Here is a 22,657-nt window from a genome sequence, read left to right as displayed (position 1 = left end):
CTGTTAAGTCCACTCACCTGCTTCTGTTCTCGCCATGTCACGTTGGAGAAAGTGGCTTCTTCGCAAGAGGAATAGCCCACATCACCCCCCGATTCCCACGGTGAAACAAACTCTCTCTGCCCCCTAAGCAGACACCGTTTAAGAAGTAATATATTTGAAAGATAGGTATGTTTTAATATTTCTACGTTTTTACTTCACTTAAATGGAGACGTAAGTGATCTGCTATAATGACATCTTTACAAAAAAACTTTTCCCCTATCACCTGGACAGCAATATATAAATATTTACAATGGAAAAATAGGCAAGGTAAAGGGAAATCTCCATTATTCAAGTCAAGTTCTTTCTAATGCACATCAGAACTTTGCACATAAAATAATCCATTCGCTTCTATCCATATTTACGCATCGCTTTAACGGACAGTTTTGAGTTTTTTTTGTTTTTTCAGCTTTGCCGTGTTAAAGGATGTGTTGGAAACGTGCCACTCCTAGCTATCGGGATCTGCTAGTTTGAGAAGTCTTTTGGAATGGTAAAGCAAATAAAAAATGTCGACTGTGGAGAAAGACCAAGGGAACCAAAAACGTATGCCGAGTTAATGGATCGAGAGACGAAGATTCTCGCATGGGCAGAGACATCACCACGGTGGAAAAAAATCAGTCTACTAAAATGCTGTATATATTTTCTTTGTAGGACGCTATCTGGGTTTGATTCTTGGAGGTTAATTTAAAAAAAACCGATTTGGAGTGTTAAAAGCGAGAAGTCGATGACGCCGCCCTCGAAACTTAAACCCCTCTCCCACCCCCCCCAAAATGTTCTCCAGAAGACAACGTGATTTCGCTTTTAAGTGACCAATAGACCTTTACAGCACGGAGGACTTAAAAATCCCCCAACGAAGCATGGTGTTGGGTAAAAATGAATATCTGAGATTTAAAAAAAAAACGAAACCAAAACCAAATCAGAATTAAGTGCAAACCCATCCACTGAACTCGGTGATGAGAGAAACCTATTCAAACTGTGATGTAGAAAACGAGAGCTCGGAAAGCGTCTACTGGAATGGCCCAGGCGGCGTGGCGCTCTCGGGCAGAATGAGATCGTTCCAATCCGCGTGCCCGCCGGGTGTCGGTACGTGGGCATTAAAACCGGGTTGGACGCCCGGCCGGCTCCCGGGGAGATCCATCGGTGGAGCCGGCTTTACGTGTGGCAACTGCGACGGCCTCTGGTGCCCAGGGACACGCGCAGCCTGGGCTCCCGCGCTTTGTAATGTTCGTTGAAGTCCAGCCGGAAGCTGAGGAACCTAAGGCTCTCGTCCGAACTCGTCGTCAGCAGGACCAGAAACTGTTGCACGATGCCCTGGGCCGAAAAGGAAGGGGAAGCAGAGAAGCAGGTTACACCCCAGGGACTTCAACTTTCTGTGGCACAGGGACCGTGTCTGACCCGATCAGCGTGGATCTACCCCGGCGCTTGGTACGGTGTCTGCCATGAAGCGCTTAACAAATACCGTTTTAAAAAAACAATACAAACTTCAACTTGGATCTACCCCAGCACAGGCATGTAGTAAGCTCTTAATAAATACCACTTAAAAAAAACCAAACATACAAGCTTGTTGCAAAGTCACAGTGTCTTTTTAGATGTTTGTGGGTGACGACAGCCACGACTATCTAAAGATCAATATTAGGTAATTATTAGGTAGTTATTCTGAGCTAAAAACCAGTAGCTTCGCTTCCTCCCTGAACCTACTCACCTTTTAACGGGTTTTTAACGGATTCGGAACGGATCCAGAGCTTAGAACAGTGCCTGACACATAATAAGCGCTTAACAAATACCATCATTAATAACTTACATAGAAAATATATTATATAACATACAATAACTTTTAACTTTTAACAGATACAGAACAAAGGGCCAAGAGAGGAGAAACAGACTAGCCGGAGGCAGATTTCTCCTTCAGACTATAAAATGTTTACTTTTCAACGATTACATAAAGGAGCTGTTGAAATGGGGCTAGGAAGCATGGGGCGAATTAAGGTAATGGCGTTTGGTAAGACTGGCTAAGAAGTCGCGGAGCTGAGTGGATACGGAGCAGACGGGGGCGTCAGAAGGACCTGGGGTTCTAATTATGACTCCAGTCAGAGAAGCGAAGTGACTTATCCTAAGTCATTCGGCAGGCGAGTGGCAGAGCCAGGATTAGAACCCAGGTCATCTGACTCCAGGACTGGGCGGGCTCTGTTTTTTTGGGTCGTGCCTGCTTCCTGCAAGAAGGGATCAAGGCTTATCTTCAAAGTGGAAAGAGCTCTCAAAACATCTTCCAGCACCATTTTCGATGCACAGAATTCTTCACCGGAAACCTAACGCGGCCTAGTGGCAAGAGCCCGGGTTTGGGAGTCAGGAGACGTGGGTTCTAATCCCGGCTCCGCCACACGTCTGCCGTGTGACCTTTGGAGAGTAATTTCACTTCTCTGGGACTCAGTTACTTCATCTTTAAAATGGAGATTAAGGCTGTGAGCAACGCATGGGACAACCTGATTACCTTTGTATCTACCTCAGCTGTTAGAACAGTGCTTGGCACATAGTAAGCACCTAACGAATACCATAATTATTGTTATTCTTACCTGGTAGAAATGTGTCAATATTCGCAGCTGGGAGCACATTTTTGGTATGGAGTCCTGAAATTCACCAATCCTCTTGTTCTCCTCTTCTTCCTCGGCTGCCGTGACTCCCCAGTGACCCTGAGGAATAACAAACACTTTACCTTGGGGATCCTACTCGTTCTCCGAAGGAAGGAGGAAGCGGAATCCCGGCCCGACAGACCCGAACGCAGAGCCCGCGATGGGACGACGCTGCCGGACACAACCGGGCGGCGAAGTCTCTACCTCGAGTTCGTTCTGCTGTTTCTTCTCCTCAAACTGCAGCCTCCGCTGCAGCTCCTCCAGAGCAGCTCGGTACATTGCGTCTTGGGCATTCTGCAGCTCGATGATTTGATCGAAAACGGCGCGGAGTTGGTTTAAAAGTGCCTGGGAAGGGTCGAGAGAGACAAGATTTCACCCTGCTAAGCGGCGGCGACATAATGAAGCGGTGTCGGTATGCCTGCTTCATCTATCTCTGCCATTAGAAGCAGCGTGGCCTGGGAGTCAGAAGGACCCCGGGTTCTAATCCCGGCTCCAACTGTCTGCTGTGTGACTTTGGGCGAGTCACTTGACTTCTCTGGGCCTCGGTTCCCTCTTCTGTAAAATGGGGATTAAGACCGTGAGCCTCATGTGGGGCAGGGACTGTGTCCACCCCATTTGCTTGCAACCAACCCAGCGCTTAGAAAAGTGCCTGGCACACAGTAAGGACTTTACAAATTATTTTTATTATTAAGTGCCGTCGAGTCGTTTCCGATTCATAGCGACTCCGTGGATATACTGTCTCCGGAACGTCCCGTCCTCTGCCATAATCCGCAAACTTCCTAACGGTTCTTCCGTTACCGTTGTTATGGTCTCTATTCATCTAGCTGCTGGTCAAATACCACTTAGCTGCTTAACCAATACCACAATTATTATTCTAATTATCATTATCGATCAGTCAGTGGTATTATACTGAACATTTCCTGTGTATTCAGTGCTTGGGGGAGTACCACGTAACAGAATTGGTAGACACTACATCCCCAAACTGCGTGGGTAGATCCCAAGTTTCTGGAGGCTATGAGCTCGTTATGGGCACGGAATGTGTCTGTTATTGTACTCTACTCTCTCAAGCACTTAGTACAGTGTTTTGCACTCAGTAAGCGCTCAATAAATACGACTGAATGAACGAATGAATCGTGTCGGTCTGCTTTGTGCCGAGCCTGTTACGGTGCAGGTGAGAGCTTATTAGCAACTAGTCAGAGAAGCAGCATGGCCTAGTGGGAATAGCCCAGGCCTGGGAGTCAGAGGCCTTTCGTTCTGATTCCAGCTCTGCCACTTACCTGCCATGTGACCTTGGGCAAGCCACTTTGCTTCTCTGGGCCTCAGTTCCCTTATCAGCAAAATAGGGGATTCGATCCCTGTTCTCCCTCCTACTTAGACTGTGAGCCCCACAGTCTTCACTGGGATCAGGTTGTCTAAAACAAGAACTCTTCACCTTTCTAGGCAGAGACCCACTCTTCCTAACCTTTCCATCTCAGTCGCTAAGACCATCGTCGCTCCTTGATGTCCAAAGTCCCACCCCCTCGACTACCTGCCGATCTTCAAACTCTCACGATTCAGTTCCTGCTCCAGCTCACCGGTTTTCCAACCAATAATCCCTTGTGGCATTCGTTCAGCACTTACCACGTGCCGAGCCGCTGAGGCAGATCCCACGTGGGGCTCCCAGTTTGAGGAGGAGGAAGAACAGGGATTGGATCCCCGTTTCTGCACACGAGGGAACTGAGGCCCAGAGAGATTAAGTGACTTGTCCCTGACCAAACGGCAGACAAGCGGAGGAGCCGGGATGAGAAGCCAGGTCTTTTGGACTCACAGGCCAGTGCTCTATCGACTAGACCATGCTGCTTCTTGTCTTTGCCAAGCGCTCAGTAGAGTGATGGTCAAAAAAATATATAAATATAGTTACTGCTCACTTCGCACAGACATCTACTTTGAAACTCAGCCTGCTTTATTCTGTTGTGACCCCTCACCAACTCAAACCAACTAACTTTCCACGGCCGAATGAAAAGAGTGCAGCCTAAGGGTATCAAACTAGGGTACGAAGGCTAGACTTTTACATTCATGTTGTTCTCTACCAATGAATTCTGCAAATCCACTCTGACCTAAACCCAAGCCAAGCAGTCGGACCGGAGTAACAGAAAAAAGAGATTTCATCAATAATGAGAATAATAACGATTAATAATGATAAAGGACTTACCCTGGAGTCACTGTCCAACAGGCAGCGAGAGATGATGGTGTCTAAGAAGACCTCATGGGCCGCGATGATGTGATCTAAATCCTGGGCCTGTTGGACCTTGTTCCACAGTTCATCCCACGAACATTCCAGCACCTAGAACACCAAATTCAGGCTGGATGCTCTCCGGTTTGGCTGTTTTGCTTTTTCTAGCATGCACGGCAAAATGCCTCCTCACGATTTAAGCCGCCTCCATTCCCGAGTGGCCCAACATGAGATTTTCTTAAACTAAAATCAACCGGATGGTTAAAGTGTACCTCGAATGTAATGTAATACTGCATTTGATGAATGAAATGGACCATTTCGGATGCCAGAACGTGACACTGATGCAGGACCCCAGAGAACTCTGGAAGAAAAGAATCTGTGCGTTAAACACCATCGAGAAATACATTCCAAGTCTATCCATATATGTCCCTTTCCCTTCTACAGAATCCACACTGTGCCATACACCTCCACAGATCGCTTACTCACTAAGATCGCTTTCTCACTACTCATCTGAGCCTTACCGGTGAGATCTCATAGCGATTTATTTCTGTGCAGGGCAAATTAAAAAAAACAAAAACCAACATTTCTGTCTATCCATGGGAAAGGGAGCGGGGTTTAATTTTTTTTTTTTACATGCACTAATGTATTGCTAGCCTTTAAACAACGGGCAGAGAGCCTTACAAGTCAACCAATCAAATGTATTTATTGAGCACCTACTCTGTGCAAAGCCCTTGGAAGAGGACAACAGAGTTAGTAGACACGGTTCCTGCCTGTAAGGAACTTTTAATCAACCAGGAGAGAGAGGCGCTAAAGAAATTTACAAACAGGCTCACAGAGGTCCAACACAGCTATGATAATTTATGCCTGTCTCCTCCCCTTTACTCATTCAATAGTATTTATTGAGCGCTTACTATGTGCAGAGCACTGTACTAAGCGCTTGGAATGTACAAATCGATAACAGATAGAGACAGTCCCTGCCCTTTGACGGGCTTACAGTCTAATCGGGAGACTGTAAGCTCGTTGTGGGCAGGGAATGTGCCTGCTTATTGTCATATAATACTCTCCCAAGCGCTTAGTACAGTACCCCTCACACGGTAAGCGCTCAATAAATACGATTGAATGAATCAATAATTTATTAACCGGGTAGGGAACACACCTCCCGACTCTACTACATTATACTCTCCCAAGCAGTTAGTACAGTGCCCTGCATATGGCAGGTGCTCAAGAAATATCACTGATTGATTAACCTTTCCCTGTCTACAGACCACAGCAGTGAAATCTCTCTCATGGGTTACATATCAACCGAGATACATAACAATAAATGTCCCAAAACAAAAAAAACCCAGAAATCTGTTTGCAATTCTTCACTGCCCTCTAAAGCTCGCTTAAATAATTCCAGTAAAGAGAATTCTAGTAAAGACAATCCACACAGAAGAGATGATGGGCAAAGTTTTTGTTTTAGATCTTAACTGGCTACCTAATAATAATAAATACGATGGCATTTGTTAAGTGCTTACTATGTACGAAGCACTGATCTAAGCGCTGGGGGGATACAAGGTGATCGGGCTGTCCCACGTAGGGCTCCCAGTCTTAACCCCCATTTTACAGATGAGGGAACTGAGGCACAGAGAAGCCAAGTGACTTGCCCGAAGTCACACAGGTGACAAGAGGTGGAGCCGGGATTAGAACCCGTGACCTCTGACTCCCAAGCCCGGACTCTTTCCACTGAGCCACGCTGCTTCCCTGCATGGAGTCCTCTGGCCATAAGTGACAGGCTTTACCTACCAGCTTCACTACTTTCGAAATTATGGCAAAGAATCCCCACCAGCATAGCCCTGGGTTGTTCGTAAAGCTAAAGGAGGTTTCTTCCTACCCTGCTTACAAGACATTATTATACTTCAAGGAATTCAGAGGCAATGAAATCTTTCCAGATACCCAACTCTGACCCTCCACTACATAATCTTTATCCACTTATAAGTGAGTAAAACAAGGAGGAAGGGAAAGATTTTTTGACAGACCAGCACGGTGACTAGTTAGGCCCCTATCAGAGTTTCATTCGGAGGTCAAGAGAATAATCTCGCAAAGACGATTTTGCCAGAACGTAGAAACTCGCTAAACCATTCATCCGTTTCCCTATTTTGGATCTGCTCTGCAGACATCCTGCAACGCAGGAGGCATTTAAGTGCTCATTTACTAGCGTGGAAATCAAAGAGAAGAGCGCTCTCACGTGTCCCACCCGATTTCCCCGTATCCTCCCCGGCGCTTAGTACGGTGTCCAGCACATAGTAAGCGCTTACCAAATACCATCGTTATCAACGGATTATTTGTTTTGTTTTTAATCTTACCGGGCATATTTTTCAGGAGCTTCGCGTTACACATGTGTCCTTTCCAAATATCGGTGAGAATGTACTCCATCCTCTTGGCCCTCCACAGGAAGTTGAAAACCCTCAGGTAGTGGCTCATGCATTCTCGGGTAAAAACCTAGCGAGAATAAGAGTTGGGGTGAAGAGCCGCCACAAACTAAAGCTGCGTCCACCGTTCGTCTCGACCGTTTTCCCCTCGGGGAGGCCGAAAGGAGGTCACGGCCTCGGTTCTGAAGGCATAACTACTGTTGGTAGGCAGATTTCAACACGGAGGGGGAAAAGACCCCGGAACGGTGTTTACCGACTCTACTGCATCGTGCTCGCCCAAGCGCTCCGCGTGTAGTAAGAGTACAATGGCCTGGTGGAGAGAGCGTGGGCCTGGGAGTCAGAAGGACCTGGGTTCTAATCCCGGCTCCTCCACTTGTCTCCTGTGCGACCCTGGGGAAGTGGCTTCACTTCTCTGGGTCTCAGTTTCCTCATCTGGAAAATGGGGATTAGGACTGTGAGCCCCAGGTGGGACAGGGACTGTGTCCAACCTGATTACCTTGTATCTACCTCAGCGCTTAGAACATTGCCTGGCACACAGGATGCGCTTAACAAATACCATGACTAATATGATTACAATCAAGACCACAGATTGACAAAAATATGAAGGACAGAAAAGACACGTTCAGATAAACGGTGCGGAGAAACTCCCAAATTGTCCCTGTAACTAAATCTTCTCCTCTCTCCCATCTAGTATTTATCCTTCACTGTCACGTCCTGGATGGCGATGGACAGAACGTCATTATAAATGTCTACGGAGCACACACGAGGAGCAAGGTGTTTCAACCTCTCAACGCTTTTCTGGATGCCTTAGGGCAGAGTGTTCACAGTGGAAAGCTGCTTCCGCTTCTCTGGGCGGTGGCTTGTTCTGCCCCGGCTGAAGAACCACTGGGGCCATTCTACGAGGTGGCCAGGGGTACAACTTTGACGCCACGAGGCGCTCGCTTCCGCTGCAAATGGTTCTAAAATGCACCTCGAAACACCCTGGCGTGTATTTTGCGATGCGCACCAACGGACACTCCTATTTCTATTCTGTCACGCCATCTGAAAAAATGTACACATCTGTGGCTGTCCATATTGACAGACAACTCGCATCTGGATGTACAATATTAATAAGTGCTAAGGATTGAGGTGCTACTTTGTTCATTATTTATGGTTTGCAGGGACTGTATTTCACTGCTCTCTCCTTTTTCCCGGAAAAAGGAGCAGGTTGAATTCTACTAGACCGTAAGGTTATTAATAATAATTATGGTACTTGTTAAGCATTTACTATGTGCCAGGGACTGTATTGAGCGCCGGTGCGGGGGGAATACAAGCAAATTGGCCAGATCTGTGCCTTTAAGGCAGTTTGTTTTTTAAAAAATAAAAGATTCAGTAGAATGATCTGCTTCCCAATGGGGGTGCTGCTGCATAACAGAAATTCTCTCTCTACCGGCACCCGACTTTCTCCTCCCCACCAGTGTTACAGCTCAATGATCCCAACGGGTTTAAAATCCAAACTGAACCCGTACTTGCTAATAAATATTAAACAAGGTAACATTATAAAACTAGATCATCCTTCTAATTTTAACAACCAGGGGAAGAAATAAGGGAGAGGAAGAGGACAGTCCTGGCACAGAAAACAACTCACACAGTTATTAAAACCATAACTTCATTTTCTTCCTTAAAAACATCTATGCTTTAATATGTCTAATGTTTCATATCATGGGGTCATTATGAAACCAAGAGTAACATCTAATTATTCCCCAAAATCAAATTAGCTTAAAAACCAAGGGGAAAATATTATGGACTGAATTAATATGAAATGTTTTGTACCAAAAAAAATATATAAATCTCCACTTGAGAAAAAACGGTTAAAATAATACACTTATAAATGTTTGCATTTTCTAAAAATTATAGAGCAAAAGAAAGTTTGAAATGGAAATGTGTATGACAAGTTGCACGTTTTAGTTCAATACTATGGAGAATAACTAAAGCACGACACAGACCTCCAAACTTGAATTTGAGGACCATCAAGAATTTTTGCCTGTTAAATAATATCTGGTGAGTAGCATCACTCATTAGAAATGTAAAGAATGACAATGAGTGTCTTCCAATGAGGATGTTAAATAGTAAAATCAGACTCATTTTTGAACCTAGGTGATGAAAGGTCATGTCCCGAGAATGCAGCTGTGAAAAACAGAAAAAGGCACATGAAGAAGACTATCCCTTCACTCACCCTTGAGAGGACAAATCTGTGAGGCCAATTTTTACTCTTGGATACTTTTTAAAGAAAAGGGACAATTCTTTTCCTTTGACAAAAGCATATTACACAAAAGGATTATTTTCTCATCTGTGCAAATGAATGCTTTTCAAATTATAGTGCGATACTCTTTCTTTAAAACAGAATCTAGAGCTCCCTAAGTTTATCCCAAAGTAATAGGAATAATGACCAATTCATTTATTAAGCTAAAATGCTGACATCTACAAGGGAATGTGATTTATCTTAAAAAAATGCTTTAAATAATGGGGCATTTTAGCCCGCATTAATAATTTAAAGAAACGGAAATTTTAGCCGAGCCCAGATGCCGAATCATCGCTTTATTCCCCAATTCCACAGTGAAAAGATCATTTAAACAGAACCACACATTTCTCAATCGAAGGGGTCAGAAATGCTACCCGAATGAATAAAGGGATCTTACGGTTGCAATCGGCCCATCGACGTGATAGTCTAGGCTGAAGACGTCCCATCCAGTGTCTCCTGGAGATACCTAGTGAGAAAAAACGTCACCCTTACAAAGAGGACGGACGCTGCTGAAAAAGTTGCCTTGTGCCCAAAAGACAAGACCATCTACCATTAGACCACAACTTTTACAATTCGTATAACAGCAGGTTCATTTTACAAACGTCAACTAAATTGGAATGGACTCACCCCTAACGTTCAGAGCCAGAGTGATGATGATAATAATAATTATGGTATCTGTTAGGCACCCCTCTCGGAATCGCACCTGGAGAGTTTCCGGTACCCTAACGGTTTCGGCTACGGGAGGGAGAGTCAAGCAGAGGCCTATCTATTCCATTCCTAGCTTGGCCAGTGGCTAGCGAGCGGAAGGCCATCTGCTACAAGGCAAAACTCAGCCGTGCTGGGCAGCAGCGGCACGGGAGAGAGTCGAGGGCGGAGACTCGAGTAAACTGCACGGAAAGTGACAATGGGAAACCACTTCCGGATCTTGGCCAAGGAAACTCTACGGATCCACTACCAGAGCGACTGTAGATGGAGAGCTGGGTGCTCTGGGAGAAGCGTCCATAGTGTCGCTATGGGTTGGAAACGACTCGACGGCATAAGACAAGATATTTGTTAAGCACTTATTATGTGGCAGGCACTGTACTAAGCGCTGGCGTGGATACGCAGTCCCTGTTCCCTGGAGGGCTCACAGTCTCAATCCCATTACAGGGATGAGGGAACTGAGGCTCGGAAGAGTGAGGCGACTTGCCCAAGGCCTCAGAGCAGACAAGTGGCGAAGCTGGGATTAGAGCCCATGAACCTCTGACTCCCAGGCCATCCTCTATCCGCTACATCATGCTACTTCTCTCACACCTCGCTGCCTTGATCCTTGGGAATTTTAGTAAAAGTAGAGATCCCCACCTTGGGACGGGAACCAATCCCCCAATGATAACGCTGTTCCCATGACAAAATCGATTCCGCCTTACAATACTTTAATCTATGATGCACTCTTCCAAAACCGAGTCATCCCACTTTCCCCCATCCCCTCACTCTCACCCACCAAATTTACACTGCTTGTACACAGAACCAACGATCTCAACTTAGCGCCAGACGTTGGCTCTGGAGTATTTTGACGGAGAAGTGCCAAGTGAACTTAGGTTTCTCCTCTCTTTTCAGAGCCACACAAACAATAATAATAATAATAATAATAACAACAACGGCCTGTGTATTTGCATTTAACTGAGAAGCACCGTTCAACATCAGAGACGGGTTACGAACCTCCAGAAGCCTAACGTCCAGCCGCTTGAGGATTTCCGGGCTGTCAAACTGGGCGTTGGTGGCCCTGACGGCTGTTTCTAGGATTCCCGTCAGGTTATGTTGGTAGAGAGTGGTCGCTGGCCGGGCCAGTTCGGGCCTAAAACAGACCAGAGAAACAGTCAACCTTCTGGACGGTGGCGGAGATGGGCATGGGGTGACACGGGTCGAGGGCGAACTTACAAACAAGCCGAGAACCACCACCACAGGAGCTTCTAAGCCATCAGACCCAAGCACCAGGCAGAGTGTTATGATTTGCACTGTTCCCCGACCCCCTTATTCCCTCTGCCACCAAAAGGCAGGCTTATGTTCATTCATTCGTATTTATTGAGCGCTTACTGTGTGCAAAGCACTGTACTTAGCGCTTGAGAGAGTACAATATAACAATAAACGGACATATTCTCTCCTATAATGAGCTTACAGTCTAGAGGGGAGAAATTAATATAAATAAATTTGAGATATGAACATAAATGTGCTTTTTTGGTATGGTTATTAAAAACCTTTATAAAACCACGTTAGGCCCATCTCCTCCCAGAGGCCCTCCCTGAAGAGCCCTTTTCAAGTTGACTGGTTAATATTAAATTGCTTATTAAGACTGCTGATATAGTTTATAGAATCATTCCAGTTTTCTCACCTCTAAATGGAAACTTTTGCACTGCATCTGCTTTATGGCTGAGGAAATCACTATATTTTAGGGGCTTTCGGGAGTTTTCCAAACAGACCGTCCACTGAGCACGTGCAGTCTAAATTTGCAACTCTGCTCATGCCTTAAAAGTCCAACATCAAAGGACAGTCAACTTCTAAAAACTTTGATCGCCACACTTGCAACGGAAAAGGATATTGATCTTGCCCCTCGTATCTTTTGCTGCGGAACACTTCCTTTCGTTTCAAAGGATAGCGTCGTTACTACTTGCCGATACGGTTGCCGGCCACTGACGGGAGTAGCTAATGTCTTCTTTGATGAGCTCACGGCCTGCTGTTCAAACGGAGCGGATCCGACAGGGTGGCTCTCTCACGCACGCCTATTTCCTCAGGATATAAGCGGGCGCCTTACTGAGCCCGAAGTCTGTCAGGCCGCTGTGGGTGTCCTCGTCGGGCACCCGAGCGACCAGAGGATTTATCTGGGACCCGCACGAGCCGAGGCCCTGAAGGGAGGGCGCTGCACCCCGATCTAGCGCCTAGCCAGGCCCCGACCTAGCTAGACATGGGATGGGGGAGAGGACCGACTGCGTACATCACACGTGCACAAAATGCATGCAAGAAGCAGCGTCTCCTGCCGGAAAGAGCCTGACCCTGGGAGTCAGAGGATCTGGGTGCTAATCCCGCTTCTGCCCCTTGCCTGCCGAGGGACCTCGGGCAATAATTATTACCCCAGAGGCTTCTGGGATCCCCCCCCCCTGGCCGCAGAGTCTGATCCACACGTCGGCAGGGGGGATGGAGTGGGTGAAACCACCAGACGAGAAGCCCTGTGGCTTAGTGGATACGGCCCGGGAATCAGAAAGACCTGGGTTCTAATTCCGGCTCTGCTGCGTGATCTTGGGCAAGTCACTTCGCTTCTCTGTGCCCCAGTCACCTCATCTGTCAAATGGGGATTAAGACCGTGAGCCCCATGTGGGACATGGACCGTGTCCAACCTGATTCCCTTGTATCTACCCCAGCGCTCTGTACAGTGACTGGGACATAGTAAGCGGCTTTCAGATATCTTTATTAAAAAAAAAAGAAAAAGAAAAAAGGATTGCCAACTCAGTCATATTTTACTTCCCTGACTAACCAAATCTGCTTTGGGCAGGATGGCAGAGTAAATACAGATGATAACGCAGGTTAGCTTTTATAGGATTTGCAATTCTAATGATTTCCTTCATCCAGAAAACCGCTAATTTCCAACAGACATTTAAAAAATGTAATCTCTAGGTAAATTTTAATAATTCAACATCATTGAAAATTTAGGAAAACAGGAATTGATGTAGAATTCTGGAAACCAGACTTAATATGATTAATACATAACCATAAAATAATCCAATCGTATTACTTACTTAAGCAAGTCCATTAAGTGCCGTATAAAATCTCCTTGGCCCAAGAGCAAGTACCGCCTCATTGCCTGCATATGATCCAGTAAATTATACTTTTTATTGAGAACATCCAAGAGGTACTTGCTCGTCTCAAAATAAGCTTCATCAATTTTTCCCTGAAATGCATTTTCCAAATCTGTGAATAAGTCTGCAGCTGCAATCAGAATGTAAAAAAAGAGTTCATTTGCGCTTTACTAAGAACATCTAACTGACAAAGCACGATACGAGTCGAGAGAAACGTTTTTACAATTCCTTGTCTTGCTGGCTGAGGGGACGCCGACAGGAAGAAGTAAGTGGTGAGGGTAAAGGCCATCCACGTTTTGTCAGCTCTGAGCTTGATGACCAACGACCTTCAGAGCAACTGCCGTTCTCTTACGAAGTGGGGGTTTCGTTTTTGACGCACCCGCATAAAGAAAACTCAATCGCTCCCATGTCTTCCGGCTACCGGCTCGACGTGGCCGTTTTCCCAAATCTACATCTCCCGTCCAGATCTCTCGCCCTCTCTACAGTCTCGCATTTCCTCCCGCCTCCGGGGCATCTCTACTTGGGCGCCCGCCTCAAAAAGCTAACTCCTCATATTCCCACCCTTACCCTGTTCTCTCCTACCACTGTAGACATCACCAACACCCTCCATCTCGCAGGCCTGCAATCTTCGCATTATCCTCGCCTCTCTCTCATTCAACCCACGCATTCAATCCATCACCAGATCCTGTCAGTTCAACCTTCACGATATTGCTACAATTCACTTTTTCCTCTCCCTTCAGACTGTGACCACGCTCATCCACGTATTTATTTCCTGCCTTGATTGCTGCATCAGCCTCCTCGCTGACCTCAGTGCATCCTGTCTCTCTCCACACCAGTCCTTATTTCACTCTGCTGCAAGGATCGTTTGCCTGAAAAACTGTTCAGTCCTTAGCTTCCTTCTCCTCAAAAACTTCCAGTGGTTGCCCATCCATCACCACATCAAACTGAGACTCTTTACCACGGACTACAAAGTACTCGATCTCAAGAGAAGCAGCATGGCGTAGTGGATAGAGCACGGGCCTGGGAGTCAGAAAGTCATGGGTTCTAATCCCTGCTCCGCCACTTGTCTGCTGTGTGATCCTGGGCAAATCACTTCACTTCTCTGCACCTCATTTCCCTCATCTGTAGAATGGGGATTGAGACTGTGAGCCCCACGTGGGACAGGGACTGTATCCAATCCGACTTGATTCTACGTACCCCAGCGCTTGGTACGGTGCCTGGCTCATAGTAAGCGCTTAATAAATACCACAATGATAATCATTATTTTTTCGGTCCTTCTTTGGGCCTGGAACTCCCTTCAGATCTCATGGTCCACCATGCTCCCCACTTTCAAAGCCCTCCTAAAATCCCATCTCCTCCAAATGGCCTTCCCAGACTAAGTGCTTTCTTTCTCCTCTCAACCCTCTCCTCTGCGGTGACTTTGCAGAAGACTTGAGGCATCCTAGCCATCAAAGAGTTTCATGTTAGCCCCTTAGCACTTATATCTACCTCCTTATACTCTACTATCTCTCCTCTCTGGAATTCATTTCGAGGACGGTCCTCCCCCGTATACTTTAAGTTCCTGGCGGGTAGAGACAGTAGAGTGCTCTAAGCACACAGACAGAGCTCAATCAGTACCACTTGACTGATTACGGTCTGACCGGCACCAGCCGCACCTCGCGGATTCTTCCAACCCCACGCCGTGTCCCAGGTCTGTTTTATTGTTATATTGTACTCTCCCAAGTGCTTAGTACAGTGCTTTGCACACAGTAAGCACTCAATCGATACGACTGAACGAATGAATGAATCCAGATCCAAGTCCACTGTCGGAACAACAACACTCCCTGATTTTCCTATCACGTTCCATCTGACTGGAACGACTGGAGGCAAGTACGCGCTCAATAAATGCCATCCATTGACAGCTATCACTTAGTTGCATTTTCAGGAGATTATTGCCAATTTTCTATATTTCACCTGCACCTCGAACGCTGACAATAGTAAAATAGTAAAATGACAGAATCCTGCTGGGGGATCAGGGAACGGTCTTCCGACAAGGAGCATCTCTTTGGCTAGAAACTGGGCTTGTTGGAAGGGTGAACAACCCATAGGTGTGACTTCACTCAAAGAGAATGCTGCCCGAATTTCAAAGAAAAACAGGCAAAGTGACTGTTGAAAATTCTTGGCAAAGCCCTGTATACTCCACACGCTCATCAGTGGTTCATTGGCATTTCACAGGGAACTAACTGTAAACTTATGATAATGGTGAGGTTTAAACCGTTAACCATCACCTTTCTGGTGCAATGGTAATGAAGGATTGATACAGTGAAAAGTATCAATCAGGCTTGGGGTAAGAACCGGCTGAAGACAGGTAGTTTTAGAGAAACAACAGTCATAAAAAACTGGTGTCTTAATGCAGTATACTATGGTAACGAAAATAATATACTCAAAATTGGCATTGCAAAAGCCACGATTGGCTTAAACACACATATGGCAACTAATCAAACTGCCTTCAAAAATTCTTATATAAAAACCGACACGCCGTGAATGACGAGACTTCTCAAAGGGCAGCGACCAGTCTAGAGCGTGATTTTCAACATCAGAGGCTTCCAAAGGAATGGAACATTAGTTGAGACAGTTCTAAAGCGAACAGATTAAGAATTGTACGCCAGAGTTCATCATACCGTCTTTTGGAGATTCTGCAGGTTTTGTGACAGCTATCATCTTGGCTGTTGGGGTTTGGTCGTGACACACCTGGTGCAAGAAATTTATGGATTTCCCTATGAGGAGTACCTGAATGCAGGACGAAACAAAGTTGGAGTTATGCTTTATGAGGAGACGGTCCCCTCGACCGGGGCCAACCCGTCCATTTCGCTTCGAGTGAATTCACGGATTAAGAATACGCCCCGCAGCGTCTGTGGGATTCTGGGGTGGGGGCCTGGTGGAGCCTCACTTTGGTCACTGGAGGACTCCCTGGCTGACAGACTTCCGGCGGAGGGCTGGTTCCACGCTGAAACTCTGGCTCACGCTTAACCCCAAAATAGCACAACTCAAACCCTCCTCTTGCTCAAAGGGCTACTTGTTTCAAGCAAAACAGTTGAAAGGACAGAGGACACTTGGTCTAGTGGAAAGAACCTGGGCCTGGGATCCCGACTCTGCCGCTGGGCGGTGTGGCTTTGGGCAAGTCGCTTCCCTTCTCTGGCCTCAGGGACCTCAGCTGACAAATGGGGAGCTCGGACTGGGGGCAACCTGATCAGCGGGTATCTACCCCAGCACCCGGTACAGTGCCTGGCACACAGTAAGCGCTTAAATACCACTAAAAAAAAAAAAGGTCCTTCTGACCGTACCTTTCTGGACTGATCCGTTGTAATGAAGGAAGGGATCATTGATTTCCTCAGAGTGTATTTGTCGTGCCACAGTCGGTCGATTTTAACCGTGGGATCCGACGCTACAAAGAACTAAAGGGGGAAGTCTTCAGTTAGAGAAACAAGAAATTTGATCATTTTATATGTTCACAAGCCAACTCTCACGAGTACACACCTATCACTTCTGCAAAATCCATTTAATAAGTACGTGGGCAAATGGATTGAAATCACTTTTGTTTAGGAACCAAATTTCTCCCAATCCCATTTCAGGAATAAATAAGCTATTATCCACAGTCTTCAGGAACCATTTCGCCGAAGACTAATCAGATACATCGACCGGTTTAGTTTTAAGCGATACCTGTGTGGTATTGTCTTTTATTCATTTCTACCATAAGATCAAACAACAACTAATCTTGCAAGCTCAACTTTATCTCTAACTCCCTTAGATGATCCGAAACAAAAAAACTGAAATGCAAGAATAACTCTCCCTCTGAAATGTTCGAAAGACTCTACCAACATTCAAACAATGGGCCCACAGTATTCCTTAATGACCGATCATTCTCTCGACATCAATGCAACTTAGCCTTAATCGCCTTTTGAAACGAGAGGAAAAACTCAGAACACATAAAGACGCGGCTCAGTGGAAAGAGCCCGGGCTTGGGAGTCAGTGGTCATGGGTTCTAATCCCAGATCCGCCACTTGTCAGCTGTGTGACTTTGGGCAAGTCACTTCACTTCTCTGGGCCTCAGTTACCTCATCTGTAAAATGGGGATGAAGACTGTGAGCCCCATGTGGGACAACCTGATTACCTTGTATCTCTCCAGTGCTTAGAAAAGTGCTTGGCACATAGTAAGCGCTTAACAAATGCCATCATTACTATTACTATATAGACTGTATGGTCACTGGTTACACTGAGGCTTTATATGTAAAACTACTACATTAAACAGATGTTTTAATGGCAATTCAAATGGAACTGTTTCCTTTGAAAAGGAAATTTTATCTACCAAAGTTCTCTGATTAGGGCTTTCATATGCAGTGCGCTGACATACAGCCTAGCCTACTTTAACACTCTCAGCGTCTTCTGGGTGAGAACGGTGCCTATTATTAACTCTAGTATACTGGTCGCCCCAAGAGTTTAGTTCAGTGCTCTGCACACAGTAAGCACCTCAATAGATACCATTGATCGACACACTATTCCTTCCAATAAGCTTGCCTCTTGGTGAGAAAACACTTGGGGGGGAGAAGACATGGAAAATAATCCAGCTAGAACACCCCCCATTTTGCAAACGTTCTCTCTCTGTTATAAAACCTTTTCCGTGAGATTTCTTCATTTGAGAACGTCCCTTGGTGAACTCTACCCCATTTTGATTTTCAAAGATCAACGCGTATGCGGAGGTCAAGGAGATCGCAAAGCATTCCAAAGAAATAACCCCATCCTGCATTTTCAAATTTAGTTTGCCTCAAAGCACCGGCAGGAATCTTCCGGTAAACATACGAACGATAAAAATTACAAAACCGAAATTACTTAGCCGGGCCGGGAGCTATGATACAGTAAATCAAAATGATCGATAAAACAGCAAAAGGAAAAAAAAATATCAGGTGCTTCGATTCACCTCATCCTGTAATAGAACCAGTGATGATCTCATAGGCAATTAAAGACAGTAAATTTAACACAAACCCACGAAATGCTCCTTCTTTTTAAACGTAGCCGGGAAAATTCAGAACCACAGCGGTCACTCAAGCAAATAAATGGATTTTTTTCGAGCTTAGTTCCATTTTCTAAAAACAGTACATCTAAACAAATCAGATTGAAATGTGCAACTCTAAACCACCACTTTGACGGAGGCTTCCAGGAATGGGCAGAGGGATGTCTGATGCATTTCCTCTAGATACCAGCATTTACTTAATATGTGTGTTCAACCTAAATATATATATATTTTCACATGGTATTTGTTAAAAGCTTACTATGTGCCTGACACTGTTCTAAGCACTGGGGTAGATACAAGGTAATGAGGTTGGACCCAGTCCCTGACCCACATGGGGCTCACCGTTTTAATCTCCTTTTGACAGATGAGCCAACTGAGGCCCAGAGAAGTGATTTGCCCGAGGTCACACAGCAGACGAATGGCAGAGCCGGAATTAGAACCCATGACCTTCGGACTCCCAGGCCCGGGCTCTATCCACTACGCCGTGCTGGGTCTTATACAGGAGGATTTTAAATAGACCACTATCGTTCAAGGACTGAGCTGAGAGGAAAGAGAGAGAAGGCAACTGAAATCTTCTGCTGCACAAAAATCGGCCCCAAATACCCTGCAAAATATAAATCGGGACAACAGGAACAACTGGGAATCTGTCCTGAGGCTCTAAGTTTGTTGTCGGCAGGGACTGTGATTGTTTACTGCTGTTTTATATTCTCCCAAGCGCTTAGTACAATGTTCTACACACACTAAGTGCTCAATAAGTACAAGCGAATGAATGAGTCAGAAGGCCATGGGTTCTAATTCCAGATCCGCTGCTCATCTGCTGTGTGCCCTTGGGCAATTCTCTTCGCTTCTCTGGGCCTCTGTTATCTCATCTGTCAAATGGGGATTACGACCGAGCCCCACAACCAACCCAATTTGCCTGGGCCCACCCAAGAGCTTAGTACAGAGCCTGGCACATAGTAAGCGCTTAGCAAACACCATCATTATCATCATTATTACAAGCCTTAAAATTCCATCATCCGTCACTTACTTCATGGTACGTGTCTTCCAACTCCCCATCGTATATCCAACGGTAAAGGAAATTCAGAACGGGATGAGCCACAAGGCCAAGGATGTTTTGCACTAAGGATCTCATATACGGATCGCCTGTCTTAGTGTAAGCGTGCACAGCTGATGCCAATTCACCCCCTTTCCTTCCTGACAAAAGGAAACAGGAGCGGAGACACAGGGAGATGGAAGAAGAGGCAAAAAGAGATAACTTGAATGAACATACTCGATCGCTAGAAAATGGTGAAATTAACGGAATCAATTATTTTATACTTTGGTTACTAACTTTTCATCCCTTTGCAAAACACTGTAAAGACTGGTGGGGCTTATTTTCTACTTCTATATATTCATTCAATTGCATTTATTGAGCGCTTACTGTATGCCGACCGCTATACTAAGCCCTTGGAAAGTTAAATTGAGCAACCAAGAGAGCCAGTCCCTGCCCACAATGGGCTCACTGTCGAGAAGCGGGGAGACAGACATAAAAACAATTAACCAGGCATCAGTAGCATTAATAAAATAGAACTATAGATATATATAGATATATATATACACACACACATGAAAACAAGTAAACAGGCATTAATATAAATAGAATTATAGATATGTGCATATATGCACAAGTATTTACATATTTATATTGGCTTCGCCTCTGGGGACAAAATTTTTTTTTTAAATGATAAAATCTTACAATAAAGTGGTTCACAAATTCATTCATTCGTTCAATCGTATTTTTCATTCACTCGGTCGTATTTATTGAGCCTTTACTGTGAGCAGAACCCTGTACTAAGTGCTTGGGAGAGTACCAAATAACAAGAAACAGGCACACTCCCTCTCCACAATGAGCTTACAGTCTAGAGGGGGAGACAGACACAGGAATAAATAAATGACGGATAGGGACGTAAGTGCTGTGGGATTGGGAGAGGGAATGAATAGAGGGAGCAAGTCAAGGTGATGCAGGAGGCAGTGGGAGAAGAGGAGAGGAGGGCTTAATCAGGAAAGGCCTCCATGTCATTGAAATGACTGGTTGATCTGAAAGCCTCTGAGAGACAGATTTTCCTCTGTCGGGGACAGTTTAAAACGTGAAATGTTCTGGCAAAAATCTTGCAACCTCAACAAATCCTTCCGTTTTTCTACAATTTAGTACATGCATTTCTAAGTTGTATAAATGTACTCTAGCAGTTACCTAAAACCACTATGGACTGCTAGCTCAGATTCCTTTCTGCGAGCCCAATAAACCGGGTCAGAGGTAGAGATTCCAAGCACCCCCTGCAATCTGAATACACGCCTAACCCTCATAATCGGAATTTGAGGAGTGTAGGGGTTGTGAAATATAAGAACGTGCGTAAACGTAAATGGCAAAATGCAAAAGCACCTTGACAGTGATCGACCAGCGCCGCCAGTGTTTTCAGCCTTATCTTGGGGTCGTAAGTCCAGACTAGGAGACGGCGGAGGGTTAAGCTACTTTCGAGTCCCAGATTGACACCTTGATCGTCCTCAAGCTGTAGCTAAAAAGAGAAAGGGAAAGAAAAATATTCAAGCGAACACTCCCAGAGCAAATCCGCCGCGACCTCAGGTTTTACTTAGAAGTAAACTCACCGCCGTAGTGAAAGAAGACAAGACGGTATTTTTTAGGGGGACATCGATACCTACGACAATGATGATAAGAATTGTAGCACTCTTTAAGCGCGTACTATGTGCCAACCACTGTAACGAGCATCAGGGTACATACGAGAGGAACTCGACGGCAAAAGACGAGATGACATACAAGATAATCCGATCCCATTCTGTCCCTTCCCACCTGTGGCTCAGTCTAAGGGGGAGGGAGAAGGCCTATTTGATCTCCACTTTCCGGATGGGGAAGCCGATGCCCAGAGAAGTCAGGCGACTCATCCACGCTCACCCAGCAGGCAAATGGCAATGCTAGGATCAGAAACCAGGTCCTCTGACTTCTGGGCCCAGGCTCCGAACTCTCTAGACTGGGAGTTCAGGCCGCCAAGGAATGATTCGTTTTTAAGGGGTGTTCAGGAGGCCGCAGATGGCCCCAAGTAGCTCCAAAATGTGAACAGCATTCCCCTCTCAGAAGGATTGGACTCAGGGACTAACCAAGATACAGAGGACGTGCGTTTCCTAGCTCCAATCCCCCCCCATGGCTTTATCGACCAAGTTCTTCCTTGGAAAAGACTAATTTTTCGGTGACAGGCTAAATACAGAACATTCTACGTATGTGCAAGGTATCCAACGTTTAAAAAGTAACCGTTGAGAAACAAGAGGCCCTTAAAATCTACGTCATCAACTACCTCCTTGTAGGCAGGGAACTTGTGTACCGGCTTTGTTGCATTGTACCCTCCCAAGCATTTTGTTCAGTGTTCTGCGCACAGTAAGGGCTCAATGAAGAGGACTGACCGGTTGATTACCTGAGAGTGCAAAACAGAGAGCAGCCTATAGTACTCTTTGAGTTCTTGGTGTAAAGCAGCGCAAAAACTCTGTAAGAGAAAAAAATCAGTTTCGTGAAAACCAAGGGATCGTCTTTTACACGAGATACAATTCCCCAGACGAATAACCTCCCATCATAAAACGTTGAGCCTCATAAGAAGGTGGGGAAAAAGGGCCAATCTGACGCTCCACGATCGTCTTTCTCTGAGCTGTAACTCCTTGCATCTCTCGCCTTGGCAACTTTGTTGGAACAGATGTGCGATGCTCTTTGGGGTGGTGGGGAGATCGGCCAATCCCACGCCCTGTTGGAGAGTACGGGCAGCGTGTATAGTGCCTAGAGGCACTGAGCCACTGCTCGTCGGCCCTGGCATCGGGCAAAAAGGCAGACCAGCGGCACCGGAGGATGCTTCCTGCACGCAGACTCTGCCCTAGAAACAGGCAGGGATGGACCAGACTCTCTCTCGGTCCAGAGCAACATCAGGAATAGCTCGGGGTGGTCCGGAGTGGTGGGAGGGAAGGGAGAGGAAGCAAGGCGGGCTGGCTTCAGGAGGTGCTTGGTTGTAACCCTGAAGACTCAACCTGGCACTTGGGTTCATCTTCGATAAGCAATTCCGTTCCCAAATCTAATAATAACGATAACAGTAATGGTATTTCTTAAGCGCTCACTATGTGCCAGGTGCTGTACTACGCACTGGGGTGGATACAAATAAATGGGGTTAGACACGGTCCCCGTCCC

General features: G+C 45.8%; 1 protein-coding gene and 1 non-coding gene across 3 annotated transcripts in view; one reads left to right on the top strand and one right to left on the bottom strand.

Moving 5' to 3' along the window:
- Window positions 1-149: 149 nt before the first annotated feature.
- Window positions 150-22,657, bottom strand: part of TUBGCP3 (tubulin gamma complex associated protein 3) — a 49,798-nt gene continuing 27,290 nt past the window's right edge. For both annotated transcript variants that reach the window (XM_029048159.1, XM_029048160.2), the window contains exons 9-22: window positions 21,903-21,971; window positions 20,861-20,993; window positions 19,469-19,635; window positions 16,718-16,828; window positions 16,055-16,163; window positions 13,335-13,524; window positions 11,266-11,401; window positions 9,965-10,033; window positions 7,221-7,356; window positions 5,148-5,236; window positions 4,855-4,986; window positions 2,868-3,008; window positions 2,607-2,723; window positions 150-1,347 (exon numbers count right to left, since the gene is read on the bottom strand). In XM_029048159.1, coding sequence (XP_028903992.1) covers window positions 1,189-1,347; window positions 2,607-2,723; window positions 2,868-3,008; window positions 4,855-4,986; window positions 5,148-5,236; window positions 7,221-7,356; window positions 9,965-10,033; window positions 11,266-11,401; window positions 13,335-13,524; window positions 16,055-16,163; window positions 16,718-16,828; window positions 19,469-19,635; window positions 20,861-20,993; window positions 21,903-21,971 — 1,758 coding nt within the window. In that variant the 3' untranslated portion in view covers window positions 150-1,188. The remainder of the gene's footprint in view (window positions 1,348-2,606; window positions 2,724-2,867; window positions 3,009-4,854; window positions 4,987-5,147; window positions 5,237-7,220; window positions 7,357-9,964; window positions 10,034-11,265; window positions 11,402-13,334; window positions 13,525-16,054; window positions 16,164-16,717; window positions 16,829-19,468; window positions 19,636-20,860; window positions 20,994-21,902; window positions 21,972-22,657) is intronic.
- On the top strand, window positions 10,253-10,390 carry LOC114805991. The gene has a single exon (XR_003754122.1). It is a non-coding gene; the product is annotated as a small nucleolar RNA SNORA7 (small nucleolar RNA).

Source organism: Ornithorhynchus anatinus, chromosome 20 (genome assembly GCF_004115215.2).
Source record: "Ornithorhynchus anatinus isolate Pmale09 chromosome 20, mOrnAna1.pri.v4, whole genome shotgun sequence".
Classification (NCBI taxonomy): domain Eukaryota; kingdom Metazoa; phylum Chordata; class Mammalia; order Monotremata; family Ornithorhynchidae; genus Ornithorhynchus; species Ornithorhynchus anatinus.
This window is presented reverse-complemented; position numbering and strand designations above follow the sequence as displayed.